At 48.6% G+C, this 16,761-nt stretch overlaps 5 protein-coding genes across 6 annotated transcripts; 3 read left to right on the forward strand and 2 right to left on the reverse strand.

The window, feature by feature from the left end:
- The first annotated feature begins 236 nt into the window (after nt 1-236).
- Nucleotides 237-5,055, forward strand: BDCG_03756 (sensor histidine kinase/response regulator). The gene is made up of 2 exons (XM_045419410.1): nt 237-1,984; nt 2,077-5,055. The coding sequence occupies exons 1-2, from the start codon at nt 991-993 to the stop codon at nt 3,984-3,986; spliced, it is 2,904 nt and encodes a 967-aa protein (XP_045275726.1). The 5' UTR covers nt 237-990; the 3' UTR covers nt 3,987-5,055.
- A 174-nt stretch (nt 5,056-5,229) lies between these two features.
- BDCG_03757 (acetylornithine deacetylase) lies at nt 5,230-8,002 on the forward strand. Its single transcript, XM_045419411.1, has one exon. The coding sequence runs from the start codon at nt 5,637-5,639 to the stop codon at nt 6,939-6,941; it is 1,305 nt and encodes a 434-aa protein (XP_045275727.1). The 5' UTR covers nt 5,230-5,636; the 3' UTR covers nt 6,942-8,002.
- On the reverse strand, nt 7,917-10,194 carry BDCG_03758 (mannosyl-oligosaccharide alpha-1,2-mannosidase; the record flags this gene model as incomplete). Its single annotated transcript, XM_045419412.1, has 3 exons — nt 7,917-8,920; nt 8,989-9,633; nt 9,732-10,194. 3 exons carry the CDS (start codon nt 10,192-10,194, stop codon nt 7,917-7,919), a joined length of 2,112 nt encoding a protein of 703 aa, XP_045275728.1.
- Nucleotides 10,195-11,447: 1,253 nt separating this feature from the next.
- BDCG_03759 (26S protease subunit rpt4) lies at nt 11,448-12,850 on the reverse strand (the record flags this gene model as incomplete). The annotated part of the gene is made up of 4 exons (XM_045419413.1): nt 11,448-11,568; nt 11,637-12,093; nt 12,180-12,566; nt 12,637-12,850. 4 exons carry the CDS (start codon nt 12,848-12,850, stop codon nt 11,448-11,450), a joined length of 1,179 nt encoding a protein of 392 aa, XP_045275729.1.
- Nucleotides 12,851-13,228: 378 nt separating this feature from the next.
- BDCG_03760 lies at nt 13,229-16,074 on the forward strand. 2 transcript variants are annotated; one of them, XM_045419415.1, is made up of 6 exons: nt 13,229-13,636; nt 14,009-14,155; nt 14,231-14,287; nt 14,371-14,710; nt 14,775-15,215; nt 15,307-15,923. In XM_045419415.1, exons 2-6 carry the CDS (start codon nt 14,032-14,034, stop codon nt 15,659-15,661), a joined length of 1,317 nt encoding a protein of 438 aa, XP_045280588.1. In that variant the 5' UTR covers nt 13,229-13,636; nt 14,009-14,031; the 3' UTR covers nt 15,662-15,923. The 2 variants fall into 2 exon arrangements, with proteins under 2 accessions (XP_045280588.1, XP_045275730.1); XM_045419414.1 differs by having other exon boundaries at nt 13,229-14,155; nt 15,307-16,074.
- Nucleotides 16,075-16,761: the final 687 nt, after the last annotated feature.

Raw genomic sequence — 16,761 nt, forward strand, 5'->3', positions numbered from 1 at the left:
ATTTTCTTTGGAGGGAATCCACTTAGCAGATCATATATATATATATCCTTTTTTGCAATCCGCCGGGTAAGCCGAATATTAGAGGCTCCTGAGAAGTGGCTATCATGGGCCATCAAACTGGATTTTATCCCTTGCTCATCCCAATTATAACAATAACAAGAGTAACGATCCGGAAAATAAAATATGTATAACCTGGTTCCTGGAACAACGAGACTGTACTAGTAGTGGTGGTGGTTGTTCCTTAGGCGCCTCATCCCCTAACTATGAGTTAAGTGTAGTTGTAGTTGTGCTGGCTGCTCTTTAACTCCTTCGCGTGCCCCTCTTTGCTTCCCTCGTCCTCGCAACAACCGTGCTCTGCTCGGCCTGCTCACCACGGCTGCAGACCACCACCACCAGCAGCATTATTATTATTGTTGTTGTTGTTGTTTGTGCCTCTAATAAGTAATTAATTCCTCTTAAATTTACTCTTCCATATAGTTATTGCTCCCGAGGAACCTTTCTCACTCCCCCCCGGCCCGCTGATATTCTCCCCCCTCCACCATCGTGCCGGCTTATTGCAGCCTGATACGAGGACGACCGACAACGACGACTTACGACCGGCTTATCCCTATCGCCCACTCTCATTATCTGCATTGACAGCTATATTAAATTCGCGTAGCTATCCGAATGTCCTCGAAAGGAAGTAGGTAGTGTGGCCAGATCCAGGTCCGCACCCTACATGTACTACTGTACAGCCGTTTCACCTCCTCCACCACCACACAGCTACGACGGATACCGGATTTTTCGAATACTGGATGAGCATTTATATGTGCTGATGAGCATGCTCTGTACATTCTCTAGTTGTGCAGGAAGGCTACCGTCGAGCCTGGGAATTTCCAGTCATTTCGAGCTCTCGACAGCCGAATAAATAATCGTCCTCGAGCCCCTTTTCTATCGTTTCTCCATAGAGCCGTCGGGGGTCTACATGAGGTTCGCAAAGGTCGTAGGACAATGTCGAGCACCATCGGGGCTGAATCCTCCAACCACTTCGTAGATCCAGCTTTCATTGAGCGCCACACGCTTTGTCTTCCGAGCCTATCTTCGAGCGGAGAACCGGAATTTATTGATGGCATGATGAGACATTATGAGGTTGGACAGAGCAATGCAATTGAGCGTCTTCTAAGATTGAAAGAAGAATTAAGAGATGCGGAGACTGAAACGTTTTGGAAACGTTTGCTCGAGGGGGTCGCAGCCATCTGCAATGCCCAATGCTCGTTTGTAGCCACCTCAAATCCAGAGCCCGCCCAATACCTCAAAAATGGCTATGATACTGTGATGTCAACCGCTGAAACCCACGAGTATTCTCCTTTCATAGGTGTCGCTCTGTACTATAACGACGGCAACTCGATCTCAGCGATGCACAGAAACTACAAGCATTTCTCTCGGGATATACCCTGTGCCTTCATGAAACACGGCAAGGTTTTTCTCATCCCGGAGAATTTGGCTTCGTACATGAGCAGTGGCACGAATACGCTCCCATTCCCAATGGATGCCTACTTGACTGTTCCCCTTTCCTCCGATGGAAAGTGTTTTTCTCATTTTGGGCTGATGTGGACTGCTGAAGGTTTAGTGAAGCGCGATGTCTCCTGGGCATATCTTGAAATGATTCTCCACTCTTTGGAGGACTTCGTACAGCACCGCATCTTGAACGAGCAAGACCACAAGAAGCCAATGCTCGTCCAGAAAAGAGACGAACAGCAACGAAGAGGCAGAGCTAGAACAAGCAGACCCACCGCCTACCATCATTCTGCTTCTACAAGCTCGCACTCGTTTAAACCATATGCACGGAGCTTATCCCACGAGTTGAGAACACCCATGCAGGGAGTGGTTGGGATGCTGGATGTCATGCACGCCAACGTGCAAGAAGCAATGGACAAGCGGCTCGATGCAGCAGGGATAATCCCGATGTTTCAGGAGCTCAAAGATAACATTGAGGCAATCCAAGGTTAGTTCCACCCACCCTGACTACTAAGTGTCATTGACGCTATTCGGATTTTGGATCAATTTTGTTAATGGCATAGTTGTGCGAACTTACAGACAGCGTTCGAAGAGCAGTTGAGGCAGCTGATAATGTGGTGCATGCTTATGATCTAAATATGCAAATACCTGAAACTCCCCAAAATCCTGCTGGGGAGCAGAGTGCTGGGGCTTCTTTGCGATCGTATAGTGGAGATTACGATTCTCGCCCCAATATTCTTATCGAAGGGAACAACATTGCCGTAAATCCATACAAACGGAGACGGAGTAGTCCAGTTGATTGGAATTATAGCCCTCCCTCAGGATCTAAATCTCCAAGATTACATCGACGAGAACTCTCGCCCCGAAGCGCAGATGTTAAGACGGTAGTTGAAGAGAGTGAGAAGATCGTTCAAGCCGGCCCGCGAGTCGAGGAGGACCGTGAAGTCCAAGAGGCTCTAATCAACGCTCGACGCTCCTCACTAACCGAACAGTTTTCGTGTTCTAACATATACGTTAAACCCAAAATTTTCCCTCCCATGACGCTACAATCCACGAAAATCCGCGAGATACTGCAACCGCTTATCAACGAATCGCTCCATGTGGGAGGCCGGCCAGATTCTGCATTTGTTGAACCGAACATGTTCGGCCAAAAAGTTGAGATCAGGTCAAGATCTTCAAGTGGGCGGGCTTCAACAAAAATTATTGACTGGTCTGTCGATCCGTCAGTGCCGGACATACTCTACGTCGACGAAAGGGACTTTACCAAGCTGGTGTCCTGCGTCTTTATTAATGCTCTAAAGTTTACAGAATCCGGAACTATTACACTTGTTACGAAGTTGAGTGGTTCGGGCAAGTGTGTTCTAATTAATATCAGCGACACTGGGACTGGGATTCCGGAAGACTTTCTTCCAAACCTTTTTCAACCTTTCGCTCGAGAAGACGACTCTACGACGAGGAGCAAGGAGGGATTAGGTCTCGGGCTCTTGGTCGCTAAGGGACTGTCTAGGAAGCTTGGCGGTGATTTAAGGTGTCTTCGTTCATCCACGAGGGAGCCAGATCGTGGATCCGAATTCGAAATCCGGCTACCCATAAGCCCTAATGACAGTGTCAGTCCGCCAACCACGCCGCAACATGCATATGCTCCTTCCCAATCGAATTCGAACCCGTCTTCGCATTTTGATACTCCAACCGATGAGTCGAAAACGGTGAGAAATAGTTCGGAAACTCCCCCTTCGGAATCATCTTCGAATCGCCGGGTCCCGACACGAGCAAGCTCAAGTTTCACAAACGGCGGTTGGCTGGGACCGTCGCGCCGCCTATCAGCTTCATCTCGTGGTGGTTCCGCCCTTCTCTCTTCCAACAGCTATGACCGCCAACTCGCAGACAAACACCCTCTCACGTTTCTAGTGGCAGAGGATAACAAAATCAATAGACGAATCCTCGTTAGCATGCTTGCCAAACTGGGATACAATGATGTATATGAGGCCTTCAACGGCAAAGAAGCAGTTCGTATCATGAGCGAAATCATCCTGAACGACATGTCTCCAGACCTGGAACCGGCACCGCAGAGTCCTTCCGGACGAAGTGTCTCCGAAATGAGCACGGACACCGTAACTTCGCTCATAGAAGACTGCGAAATGTCAACATTTAGCGAACCACCTATCAAACCGGCGCCAACAAAATCAAAGTTCGTCGACGTCATCCTCATGGATCTCTGGATGCCCGATATGGACGGGTATCAAGCCACGGAGAAAATATTGGATATGGTTGGGAACCATCGTGATAGACTGAGGAACGAGAACGTACCGGACGTGCTATTACCACCCAGTCCTACCGTCTTAGCAGTCAGTGCGGACGTCACCGATGAGGCGTTAGGTCGTGCTACCAAGGTGGGCATGGAAGGCTATATGACAAAACCGTACAAGTTGACCGATTTGGAACGGCTTATCGTGGAATTTTGCGGCAACCATGAATCATGGGAGATGTGAGAGAAAACGGAAAGGGAGGCGCAGGGTGATTTCGCCTCATCTATTCTCACCCCAGCTTCTCCCATCTCAATTTCTTTTTTCTGTGTTCCTGACATAACCCCCAAGGGGCGGGGATCGGTAGGGCAGTGAACCGCGCGATCGAAACAACTCCATTTCTTCTCCTTTTCCTTTTTTTTCTTAAATATCTTATAGGGAGGGGAGGTCGGCCATTTCAAGATTTCTTTCTTTCTTTTTTCTGGGGGGGGGATACCCAGGATTCAGTTGTGATTAAAATGCGAAAATGGGGTGTTAAATCATGATGAAGCAGTTAGAAGAAGAAAACAATCACAGGGGTACGCAGGAACACAGTTTGATGTGCTAAGCAACTTGCATATTTGTCCGTCTCGCCTTAACAGGTTTTATCGGGACGTCTCCTTGTATCGGAGAGTGGGCCCCCTTGATTTATTTTTATTTTTATTTTTATTTTTATTTTTTGTCCCTTCCCCGTTTCCCGAATCCAGGATTGCGATGACGGCAGACCCCACTCCACTACGCTCTCTCCCACTTTTGACCATCAGCTACGTATAGCGTGCTTAGCCTTCATTTATTTTATTCTTGTGCTCCGATTCATATTTGCGCGTATACCGCGTTGCTGGAGGATCTTCTCCGGCTTTGTTTGGCCCTGCGTCGTCAGCATCTAGTTTATATACCCCCCTTTTTTTTTGCCTGTGGGTATAGAAGCCCCCCGTTTTTATTGTTCTATATCGTTGTTCGTATCTTCAGATGCAGGTACATTTGCTCGGAGTTTTGTCTTTTTGGTTAAGAGTGACCTATGGATGGTTCCTATTAGATCAGATGACCATATACCATATATACTGCTTTGCAAGGTTATTATTATTATATCCCGGCTAGCGGTCTTTTGGGTGTTGTAGCTACATACATATCGTTGCCGAGCTTGCCCCTGCTGCGTGTTTCGTTCGGCTGTGTAATTTGAGTGCTTGTTTTTTCTGCGATTACTGTCATTCCAGCTCTTTGATAGATGATATATAGATGATAGTTATATATATAACAAGTCTTGACTATTCGCATATTGTGGTAAAGATATCTTTCGCTATCGGCTTCCCTGCTGCCCACTCCCTGCCCTGTACTTTGCTGCCCCTCAATCCTGCTCTACCGATCGGCTCCATACTCCATGGCGCATTTCATTCTTGATGGTGTTCGGCATCCAAGAACTCGGATCAGGCAATCGATCGCGCAAGGGTCGGTGGACTCTGTGCACATCCAATGGAAGAAAGATATCTGTCTGCTCAATAATTAGGATCGAATAGAGCGCTAGCCAGAAAAGGGTGTTCGTCGTCGGCCTATCCACCAAATTTGTTTATTTTTTATATTTTTTGGTCCGGGGCAGCGGATGCTGTGGAACTGCAAGAGCGGAGGAGGAGGAGGAGTTTGTTTAGTTGATGTTTTAACGCTCGTACGTAGGGAAGATGTGTAACTATATAATATAAATAAAACGACTCGGTTGTCCGAAATATCAATCGCCGTTGAAACGTTGCGATCGGCATTATTTTTATTTGTTTATTTGATTCCTTGGTTTTGTTCGCAACTTGAAACTCAATCATCCTATTTATTTAGCCCAACGCCAGGGCTTCGATCATACAAACACCATCCATGAAGCTCTCTCATCTGGCGGCCGCGCTGTCGGCACAGCTCGTCGCCCCTGTCGCAGCCGGCTACTTACGTCAAGACATCCTCACAGCGGGCACGCTGAGAGACACCACCGTCCCAGCAGCTCCAAATGAAGACCTGAATCAGATAGTCTCCGACTCGCAGCTCCTCTCCCTACATCGCACAATCTGCGAAATTGAATCAGTCTCCAACCACGAATCTACGGTCGGGGAAGCATTGATCAAATACCTGGGCGAACATGACTTCACCACCGAAAAACAAATTGTGCCCGTCGACGAGGACGACGACAGCACCGACGAGCGCTACAATGTCTGGGCCTATCCCAAGGGCTCCCCAAAGCCCAAGATCATCTTGACCAGCCATATCGATACCGTCCCCCCACACATTAATTACAGTCTCCATGCGCCAGAGGGTGACTTCGACCGCGCCAACATCACCATCAAGGGCCGGGGCACCGTGGACGCCAAAGCCAGCGTCGCCGCAATGATCATCGCGGCACTCGACCACATGAAGGAAAGCCCCGACGTCCCCGTGGGCCTCCTGTTCGTCGTCAGCGAAGAGAGAGGCGGCACGGGCATGATCCACTTCTCAGACTCGGAGCTCAACACCAGCCCGCCGTTTTTCCACACGCTCATCTTCGGCGAGCCCACGGAGCTCAAGCTTGTCGATGGCCACAAGGGCAACCTGCGCTTCGACGTCGAGGCCAAGGGCGTTTCCGCCCACTCAGGATACCCCTGGCTCGGTCACAGCGCCATATCAGAGATCCTCCCCGTGCTTGCTCGCATTGATGGCCTGGGCGATATCCCCGTCGAGGACGGCGGGCTGCCCTCCAGCGAGAAATATGGCAGCACGACGCTGAATATCGGCACGGTCAGAGGTGGTGCGGCTGGCAATGTCGTACCGGAGTCTGCCTCGGCCAGTGTTGCTGTCCGGCTTGCGGATGGCACGGTGGAAGATGCCCAAGATATCATTCGCAAGGCGGTTGCTGATGCCTCTGGCGGTAGCAAGAATATCACCCTCAAGTTCCCTGATGACAAGGCGTACCCGCCCATTGATCTGGATACAGATGTCGACGGATTTGAATTGTTGACGGTCAATTACGGGACGGATATCCCCAAGCTGGATATCCATGACGAAGACTCCGATGTTAAGGTTAAGAGATACCTGTATGGCCCGGGAACTATCCTTGTGGCACACGGGGTCGATGAGGGGCTTACAGTGGGCGATTTGGAGAAGGCGGTTGAAGGGTATTCGAAGCTAATTGATGCAGCGGTGAAGAGGGGCTAAAGGATATTTCTTTTCTTCTTTGTATAAATCCCGGTGTTATTTAAAATGCGCTTTTAGAATTGTTTCTTTTCTTTCGCGCTTTGCTAGCTACTTCATTGAACTCTGTTCGGGAATATTACTTCTTGGGCTGCACTTCATATGTCCTGTACATTTTGAAGCTCCCTGATTTATTTCTTTTGGCATTAACGCATACCTCCATCCCATCGGTTGTGGATAGACCCATTCAGCGTTCAAAGTGTGAGCTTGCATAGACTCATCAGAACCATCCATTACCTTACTCCGAAAGGACCAAAGCTCTTTCCACAGCTTGCATGCCCGCTACTTTGGTGCTCAGCCTATCCACAGTCCGTCCTTGTTCACATATGATAAATTAGGGAACAATATATATGCACCATCCGAAACTCAAAATATTAGATCTGGCACACAAGGCATCTATAAAACCGACATAGTAGCTCGAGCCATCTCCGGCTACCGTCTTCCAGCAGGGGCCATCGCTAGATGCCTGCAAGCTAGATACAGACGATTTACCCCAAGACAAAAAAAAGTTCATGCAGACTGAAAAGTTCGCCGACATAAACTAGTAGTCCACGAAGGATTAATCTGGATTATTGATCAAGGCAGAATATTGCTTGCTACAAGTGTCATTGCTGGGAGGTTAAAAAGTCAGCTGTGCCCGTCCACGGCGAAAGAACGAAGTGGAATAAATATATATAGAAGCGCGAAACCAATGCATGTAGAATGTTAACATATGAACAATAGGGAAGGAAGACACGGGACAGCAATGCTCAATATACATATACTCAGAAGAATTAAAAAGAGCGGAGGAACAGCAAATTTTGGATATCCACAACATATATATATGCGCAGGTGGGTATTCAAATTTAACAGACTCAGAAATAGATAGACAAAATTATCCTCAATGCAAACCGTCATAGAACAACCAAAAGAAAGAGAAAGCTAAAAAGAAAGAAAAAACTACGAAAACCATCCCCCCTTCCCATGCTTCCTCTTCCACCCAGTCTTAAACAACTCCCCCATCTGAAACCGGGGAAACACATGCGCCTCCGTATTAAACACACTCCCCTCCAAAGGCAAAAAATCCCTATCCGAAAACAGCAAATAGAAGTACTTCAACGTCTCCGCCAGCCAGAAACTCTCCATATTATCCCTCTGCACCGCCGGGATCACATCGACATTATCCAGCGACGTGAATGCGCGAATGTGCGACGTGCGCACTTTCTTCTTGGTCTCCGGATCGACGTTTTTATTGTACGAGTCGCGGATCGGCGGCTCTTTATCCTTCTCGCTGATCGAGGTGTGGTTCACGAAGTTCTTGAACATTTGCCAGCCCCAGTGCCGGTACGTCTCGTCTTCGAGGATGCGGTACATGTAGAGCAGTGACTCGACGGTCTCGGGCCGTTGGAGGTTATGTTTGTCGTTGGGCTGGATGATGATGTCCTTGCGCCAGGCACTGTTGGCGTCTGTGAGTGGGTAGAGGGGTTGGGAGGTTAGGTGCAAGTCTGCGCTGGCGGATTTGGCAGCGGAAGGGTTTTTTTTTAGGTCTGGAAAGACGTCTTTCATCATGCGGGGAGGGCTGTCGGTTTTGAAATAGGTGATTTCGGGTGCGAGGCCGGTGGCTGTTGCGACGTAAGTGGCCCAGCAAGTTTTCATGAGTTCTCTGGCCAGGAGGATTTCTTCTTCTTGCTTGCGGCCCCAGTCGGGGGACTTGCGGGCTTGGGAGATTGGTAGGCCGCCTGTCGCGCCGAGCGCAATGGTACCGGGCATGAAGCAGACGAGATGGTCCATCTTAGGTACAAGTTCATGCCTGAGACCATTTGGTCTCTCACCTAGGACTGTTAGAGAGGCATGTTTTGTATACGTGATTAGATGTTTGCGGATGCCCGTGAGAGCTTCATTCCACATATCAAGGTAGATCGGTTCTTCACGAGAAGTTTGAAGATACTGTTTAATTAAGTATTCTAGGAACATCATTTGGTCAGTACAACGGTCAAATTGCATGTAAAAAATGTAGTCGCTTGGAGCTCACCATAGTATGAATCTCCCCGACTGCCCAGTCGGATATTCTGTCCCATAAATTTCCCTGTAGTCGGCTGAATGAAGATAGGAACGAGGCCATCCTCCCTCCCATTTCCTTCAACAACTTCCATTACCTTTTCCACTTTCTCCCAGTAGTTTGGCTCCCCCGTAAGTTTCGCAAGATACTTAAATTCTAGCTGGACAGTGGTTGCCTCCGCCGTTGAAGAGGCGCCGTTATCCATATGTGATTCTACGCCCACGCTTGTATTAAGGTTAATACTCGCGTACGGAACTCCGGACGGAGATTCAAAAGCACCAAGCAATCGATCAGCGAGGCCTGTGGCTTTTTCGATATACAGGTCCTCGCCGGGCGCCCCCTCATCATCATCCTCTATCGCGGCGAGATGGGGGTATGTCGTTGATAGGTAATGTGCGGAGAGGAGGCCGCCGAGCATTCGAATGGTCGTCTCGAAAGTGTTGACGGGATGGTCCTGGTCATAGTGGAGGGAGGTATGAATCCACCTCCGGGCATTTTGCACACGGGACGTCAGGTTCATGATCATCAATGTATCCAGCGAGTCGACAATTATCCAGCCCAATCCTCCCTTGACCATGTCTTCGCCTTTCTTGCTCCGTGGCTTGTATATATCGCGACCTGCCATAATGTTACAAAAGAGATATCATTAGCAAAATATGTCCCACCCCATAAAACACCGAAGAACGAGCCCATTTCGCACCAAAAAAGAGACCTACCCCAAGCATGACGCGCATAATCATCCCAACTAACAATAAACGCATCTCTAACCTTCTCCCTCCTCTCCTCCCAATCCACCCGCCCCTTCTCATCCTCCAAATCCTCTCCCTTCTCCTTCTCCATAACCCTCATCCACTTCCACAAATTGCCCCCCTGTTTCCCACTCTTCATCCGCAACACCTCCCGGGGCGCGGTTTTATGCACAAGTAACCACACAATCGCCAAGAACACCAATCCAACCATCACCAAAAAGGTCAGTCGCCGCCGTCTCCGGGCCCGCCGCGACGCAAAGTAAGGCTTGTCCTTGTACATGGGCAGATCGCTATTGAAGCCGGGGTTCACGAAGCTGGAGAAGGAGAAATCCTGGTCGTCGATGTTGGCTCTTGCACGCCAGTACCCGTCTTCATATTGGCGTTGGGAGGAGGAGAAGGTGGGAACGTTCCGGGGGAGTTTGAACGACATTTTTTCCCTCCTCCTTCCCTTTCCTTCTTTTGTTTGATTTCTTGTATGTTATATAGTTTTTATTTCATAGCCCCCTTGGAAGGCTGCCCTTGCTGTTCGCCCGCCGCCGTCAAGCGGACGGCGTATCGCGCGCTGGTCGACCAAATTGATTGAAAGCTTTTCTTGTCCGGGTCCCCTTTCGTAGGCGGTTATAAAGCACCTCGATTCCGAATAATTAGTCCCCCTTAATATATCCCGCGCAGCTGGCTTTGATATTTCCAGTCCAGAAAGTAAATAAATTGTTTCCTATCTTCAATAGTTCTCTGGAGTGGTCTTTAATCTGTCACCTGTCGCCGTCGTCCCGGGCTTGTCAGTTATCAAATACAAAAGTTAAACCTAGAGAATAGGCACTAGGACCCAGATATATACCTAATTCCCTTGGGCGAAGAAGGTTTGCCTAATTTATTGAATTGGAGCACCAGCGCGGGTGTCCCGGCACAAAAATAGCTTGTTTTTGCAAAGTGGAGACAGCTCGAAACTCAGACAAAGTTGCGAGAAAAAACTACTACCGCAGACGGGTTCGCCTCTAGTTTATTATTATTCTATCGCACCAATGACAAAAGCGAAGTGTCGTGTCAAGGCACTCAAAGTGAGAAGCGGGAGCTAAACATTGATCAAGTCATAGCAGTGTCTGGCCGTCCCAGTCGTTTGGTTTGCGGAGTTCTGGTTGGGTCAGTAGAGAGTGTAATCCGGGGGCAGGCAAGCGAGCCAAATTGTAATCCGACACGGCAAAAAATATCAATTCCTCCTCCTCGTGAGACCGGGAGATAGCAGGAATAAAATGGGAATCCGGGCAAAACGGACAAGTGGTGAGTTGAGATTAAGAGCTTGATATATAGTTCAGGTGGTTGTGGTGTTTGGCTTGTTTGCTTCTCTCGGGGATATCCATTAGGTGACCGGGTGAGATATATCCCGATTATTTAAATCCTCTACGAATTCAAAAAAGCTGCTCACACGAATGGTCCTACGTAGTAGACAGAAAAGAAAAAGGAGTGAGGAAAACAAATATAACTGATAGAGAATAATAGAGGGTGGGCACAAAGAAAACTACAGGGACCAGCCAGTTGAGAATCAACTTCGTTTATGCAGAAGTCTACTTTACAGGACTTTGAAAATGCTTGGGAAGGGCGAGGAGTAATAGAACCAGAAGATAGATAAAATAATGGCCCAAGATAAGATGGAATAAGCTAAAGGAAGGGGGAAAAAACGGGCCACTACAACTTCTGATACTCCAGCCTACCCTCCAACTTCTTAGACTCCGCAACCTTGCGGACAGCCTTGTTAAAATCGTCCTGGTTCACTGTATCCCGGTAGTCCTTGATGGCGAACAGCCCACTAAGATATGTAAATTAGCCTCCATGCATAAAATAGAAACCGAGAGAATGGGAGTCCTAAAAACTTACGCTTCCGTAACTACATTCCTCAAATCTGCCCCGTTCAACCCATCACTCATCTTCACGATACTCTCAAAATCAATCTCCCCCTCAATCGCAACCCCACTCGCATGAATCTTCAGAATCTCCAACCGGCCCACTTCATTTGGCAACGGGATCTCAATCTTCCGATCCAGCCGCCCAGCGCGTAGCAGCGCCGGGTCAAGGGTATCAGGCCGGTTGGTCGCCATGATGATTTTGGTCTTACCCAGGTAATCAAAGCCGTCGAGTTGGTTGAGGAGCTCCATGAGCGTACGTTGGATTTCGCGATCGGCGGAGGTTCCTTCTGAAAAGCGGCGGCCGCCGATGGCGTCGATTTCATCCATGAAGATGATGCAGGGTTCGTGTTCCTTGGCATAGCCGAACATCTCGCGGATTAGGCGGGCGGATTCGCCGATGTATTTGTCTACGATAGCTGAGGAGACAACTGGAGGAGGTGGAGGAGGTAGGAGGGCGTTGGTTAGCATGGTCTCAGACCAAGCATGTTGAATGAGATGTAATGAATATATATACCTTTTAAGAAATTCGTTTCTAGTGAACTTGCAACAGCTCGTGCCAATAGTGTCTTCCCAGTCCCCGGTGGCCCGTACAGAAGCACGCCTTTGGGAGGTTTTATACCCACACGCAAAAACAGCTCTGGGTTCTTCAGCGGCAACTCAATGACCTCTCTCAGTTCTCGGATCTGGTCGTTCAGACCGCCGATGCCGGCAAAGCTGACCTGCCCTGGATCTTCAAGGGACATGTTGTAGACAAGAGGATCGACTTCGCGTGGTAGCATGCGCATGATTGTGAGGGTGGTCATGTCGAGGGCAACGCGGGTCCCTTGTTTGAGCTTGGCTTTGTCGACTTTTGAGCGGCAACCGACGACGTATCGGGGTCCTGATGAGGCTTTAACGATGACTATATAACATCGGGGCGTCAGTAGGATGTTAATATATTCCCCCCTTAATAAATGTAAATAAATACTAACATCTTTCCTCATCTAACTGCTTCAGCACCTCCCCGATGATCTGGCCAACACTCTGTAGCGCCTTGATATTGTCCTCCGTCGTGTCAAACTCCCTTTGCAGGTCTTTTATGCCTAGCCGGAGATCCTTCAGTTTGGCTTCCCATTCTCTTGACTCTAGGAGGCTCTTCTTGTAATCTTCGAGGGCTTGTTCACGTTCCGGGTCAACGCCTTCCATGGTGAAGGATGGATAGGTGTTGTATGAATTGGGTGGGGTGCGGAGAGGCCAAGTGAAGGGGAAAAAGGGAACAGGTGGACACAGGTGAAAAAGGGGTATAAGCTGCTAGTATGGAGGGAGCTGTTGTCAGAGAGATGAGTGTTGGCTAATGGGGTGATATCAATATGTCTATATTCCGTCCGTCGGAGCTTCTTTCGTCGTTTCTCGTCAGCTCCGACCAAGACTACAGGTCGGCATAGAGACCAAACAAGTAGTATTAGTCATGTTTGCAGCTAATGCAAAGGTCACATGACGGAAATTACGGACATCATGTGATCTTGTAATTGTTACCGGCGTTGTCGTCATTGATGCGTGCCAAGACAACTATCTACGCTGCGGGCAACAGCAAACTCCCGTGTCCCTCCGACACAAACGCGTATAGTTTCCTGCTACAACTTGCGGATTCTAGTGCCTTCTGTGCTGGTTGGCAGTGGTTGGCTGCGGGCTCTCGTTGGACATTGCTTGCAGTCCAGGTGCGTAGTGGGGCAGTAATAATAGAGTGGTTAGTTACTTATTAGTTACTGTACGCAGCGTATGTACGGATACACCAGGTGTTTTGATGGGGGCATCGCATCGGATACAGAACAACATAAATACAGATAAATACCAACCATAAAAGCCTCAACTTCTCCTTTCTACAAACCCCAACATCTTCTCCTATTTCTATTTCCCCCTCCTCCTACACTTGATACATCTCTGATATACCTCTGTATAACCTATTCACTCCAGTTGTCCTCTCAATCACAAGTAAGTGCTGTCTCTCTTGTATATTTCCCATGCTCGTCCCATTACCCCGCCACCCCACCTTCGATGTCCTCAATATGCTCTATTATCGACAACAACACGAGCGAATACGTCGTTGCTGAATGACATTGAAGGCTCTTCCCAAGGATTGAGCTTGACAACTGGTCATTCTGGGAAGAATTGGTGGTGAAAGAAACTCGTCCTCCTCCCTAGTCTGTTTGAGGCTCTCCGGTGAACGGAATTAGAAGCTTCCGCAGGCAAGAAAAAGGATCCCGCGTGTCTCTTTCTCTCATCCCGTCAACATTGTGATATTCTTTTCTCACTCTCTCCAAATACTGGATCCCCACGCAATTAACTAATTGTTTTGGCCTGCAGAATCCCTACAGATTGAATAGAAAATGGCTATTACCAAGGTCCACGCCCGCTCCGTCTACGACTCTCGCGGAAACCCCACCGTTGAGGTTGATGTCGTGACTGAAACCGGCCTCCACCGCGCCATTGTCCCATCCGGTGCCTCGACTGGTAATCTCCTTAATGCTTACCAAGATACATGACATGTCCGAAGTTTAGGATACACTGACAAGCATTGTTGGACAGGTCAACATGAGGCCTGTGAGCTTCGTGACGGTGACAAGACAAAGTGGCTCGGAAAGGGTAAGTAGCCAAGAACAAAAAGTACAATTCCCTGAGCCCAAATGATCCAACTGCTGAGATGAATCTTTTTACCATGGGAATAGGTGTATTAACCGCTGTCAAGAACGTCAATGATGTCATTGGTCCCGCCCTCATCAAGGAGAACATTGATGTTAAGGACCAGTCCAAGGTCGACGACTTCCTGAACAAGCTCGACGGAACCCCGAACAAGGCTAAACTTGGTGCCAACGCCATCCTTGGTGTCAGTTTGGCCATTGCTAAGGCCGGTGCCGCTGAGAAGGGTGTCCCTCTCTACGCCCACATTTCCGACCTTGCCGGCACCAAGAAGCCATATGTCCTCCCTGTTCCGTTCCAGAATGTGTTGAACGGTGGTTCTCATGCTGGTGGCCGTTTGGCTTTCCAGGAATTTATGATTGTCCCAAGGTAAAAGCATCATTTCCAACTAGATAGTGTATTGTATTGAATAATATGAGGCTAATGTCAATAGCACCGCGCCGTCATTCTCCGAGGCTCTGCGACAAGGTTCGGAGGTATATCACAAACTGAAGGACCTCGCCAAGAAGAAGTATGGACAATCTGCCGGCAACGTTGGCGATGAGGGTGGTGTTGCCCCCGACATCCAAACCGCAGAGGAGGCTCTGGACCTGATCACCGACGCCATTGAGCAGGCCGGATACACCGGCAAGGTCAAGATTGCCCTTGACGTCGCGTCGAGCGAATTCTACAAGGCCGAGGAGAAGAAATATGACCTTGACTTCAAGAACCCAGACAGCGATAAGAGCAAGTGGCTCACGTATGAGCAGCTGGCAGATCTGTATAAGAATTTGGCTAGCAAGTACCCCATCGTCAGCATTGAGGACCCCTTCGCTGAGGATGACTGGGAGGCCTGGAGTTATTTCTTCAAGACCGCTGATTGTCAAATCGTCGGGTATGTTTCCTTAAATTTTTTAAAAACATTCCTAGTACTCCAACAATTCTTACCCGTATAAAAACACACTAACATTTTCCTTCTCCACAAGCGACGACATCACCGTTACAAACCCCATCCGCATTAAGAAGGCCATTGAGCTCAAAGCCTGCAACGCCCTCCTCCTCAAGGTAAACCAAATCGGCACCTTAACCGAATCCATCCAGGCTGCCAAGGACTCCTACGCTGCCGGGTGGGGCGTGATGGTCTCCCACCGCTCCGGCGAGACGGAGGATGTCACCATTGCCGATGTCGTCGTCGGTCTGCGTTCGGGCCAGATCAAGACGGGCGCTCCCGCGCGCTCAGAGCGACTGGCGAAGCTTAATCAAATTTTGAGAATTGAGGAGGAGTTGGGTGCTAATGCAGTGTACGCGGGGGAGAAGTTCCGGAATGCTGTGGAGATGTAGATTGGGAAAAGAATTTCCTTAATTATTATTTCATGAGATTATTGGGCTGGAGAAAATGTTAGGGAGGATATGGGGGACAAAAATATCTATCATGACGTGATGGCATGAGTTCAAGGAGGCACTTATTCTTGTTCCCTCTTTTGCCCAAACTACTTGCCATGTCGTTCAGCTGAGCTGAGGGGTCTCTCGGACATGTAACTAAGTTAATAAGATGCAAGCTAAATTATGATTTTAAAAGGGAACTGAAAATTTAAAATATATATCTTCTTCAAGTAACTATTACCTGTGGGAGTTATCCCCTCATCTGGCAGCGAGGACAGTGGACACAATTAGTGAAATACTATTAGTTAGTGTAACAACTAAGCTGTTAACGTAATCAACCACCTAACGCTCGTTTCCACCTAACGCTCGCCTTTATAAATCAATTATCAAATATTCATATCTCAATGAATCTCTCTATATATTAAAGAAAAACCAACTTTTCCGTGCAAAAAACGCTGTAACGTGACCTCACGTGATATCACGTGCACCCCATCAAAAATCCATGGATACGTAGTGGCGCCTGCCAATTGCACCACTCTATCTACCCCCTATCATCACCACCGCCTCTAACGCCCCGTAGCACCCCCTATTACTTCCACTTCATGCCCCTACCTCCATCTTACCACTCACTCTTACCACCCCTACCACCCCTACCACCCCTACCACTTCTATCACCTCTACCACTCCTACCACTCCTACCACCCCTACCACCTTTACCACCACTGCCTCTACCACCCCACAGCCCCCCCTATCACTTCCACTCCATATCTCTACCCTACCCCCATCTTACCACTCACTCTCTTACCATCCCTATCACCTCTACCACCTCTACACTTCTTCCACTCCGACCCCCCCTTACCACCCCTTATCACCTCTTACCACCTCTATCACCCCTACCACCCCTACCACCTCTACCACCATCACTGCCTCTACCGCCTCGCAGCACTCTCTATCACTTTCACTCTCTATCTCTACTCTCATCTTATCATTCTATCCCTCTCTTCCATCTCTATCACCTCTCTCCTTTCTCTCACCTCTATCACCTCTCTCTATCATCT

Source organism: Blastomyces dermatitidis, assembly GCF_000003525.1.
Source record: "Blastomyces dermatitidis ER-3 genomic scaffold supercont1.3, whole genome shotgun sequence".
Lineage (NCBI taxonomy): Eukaryota > Fungi > Ascomycota > Eurotiomycetes > Onygenales > Ajellomycetaceae > Blastomyces > Blastomyces dermatitidis.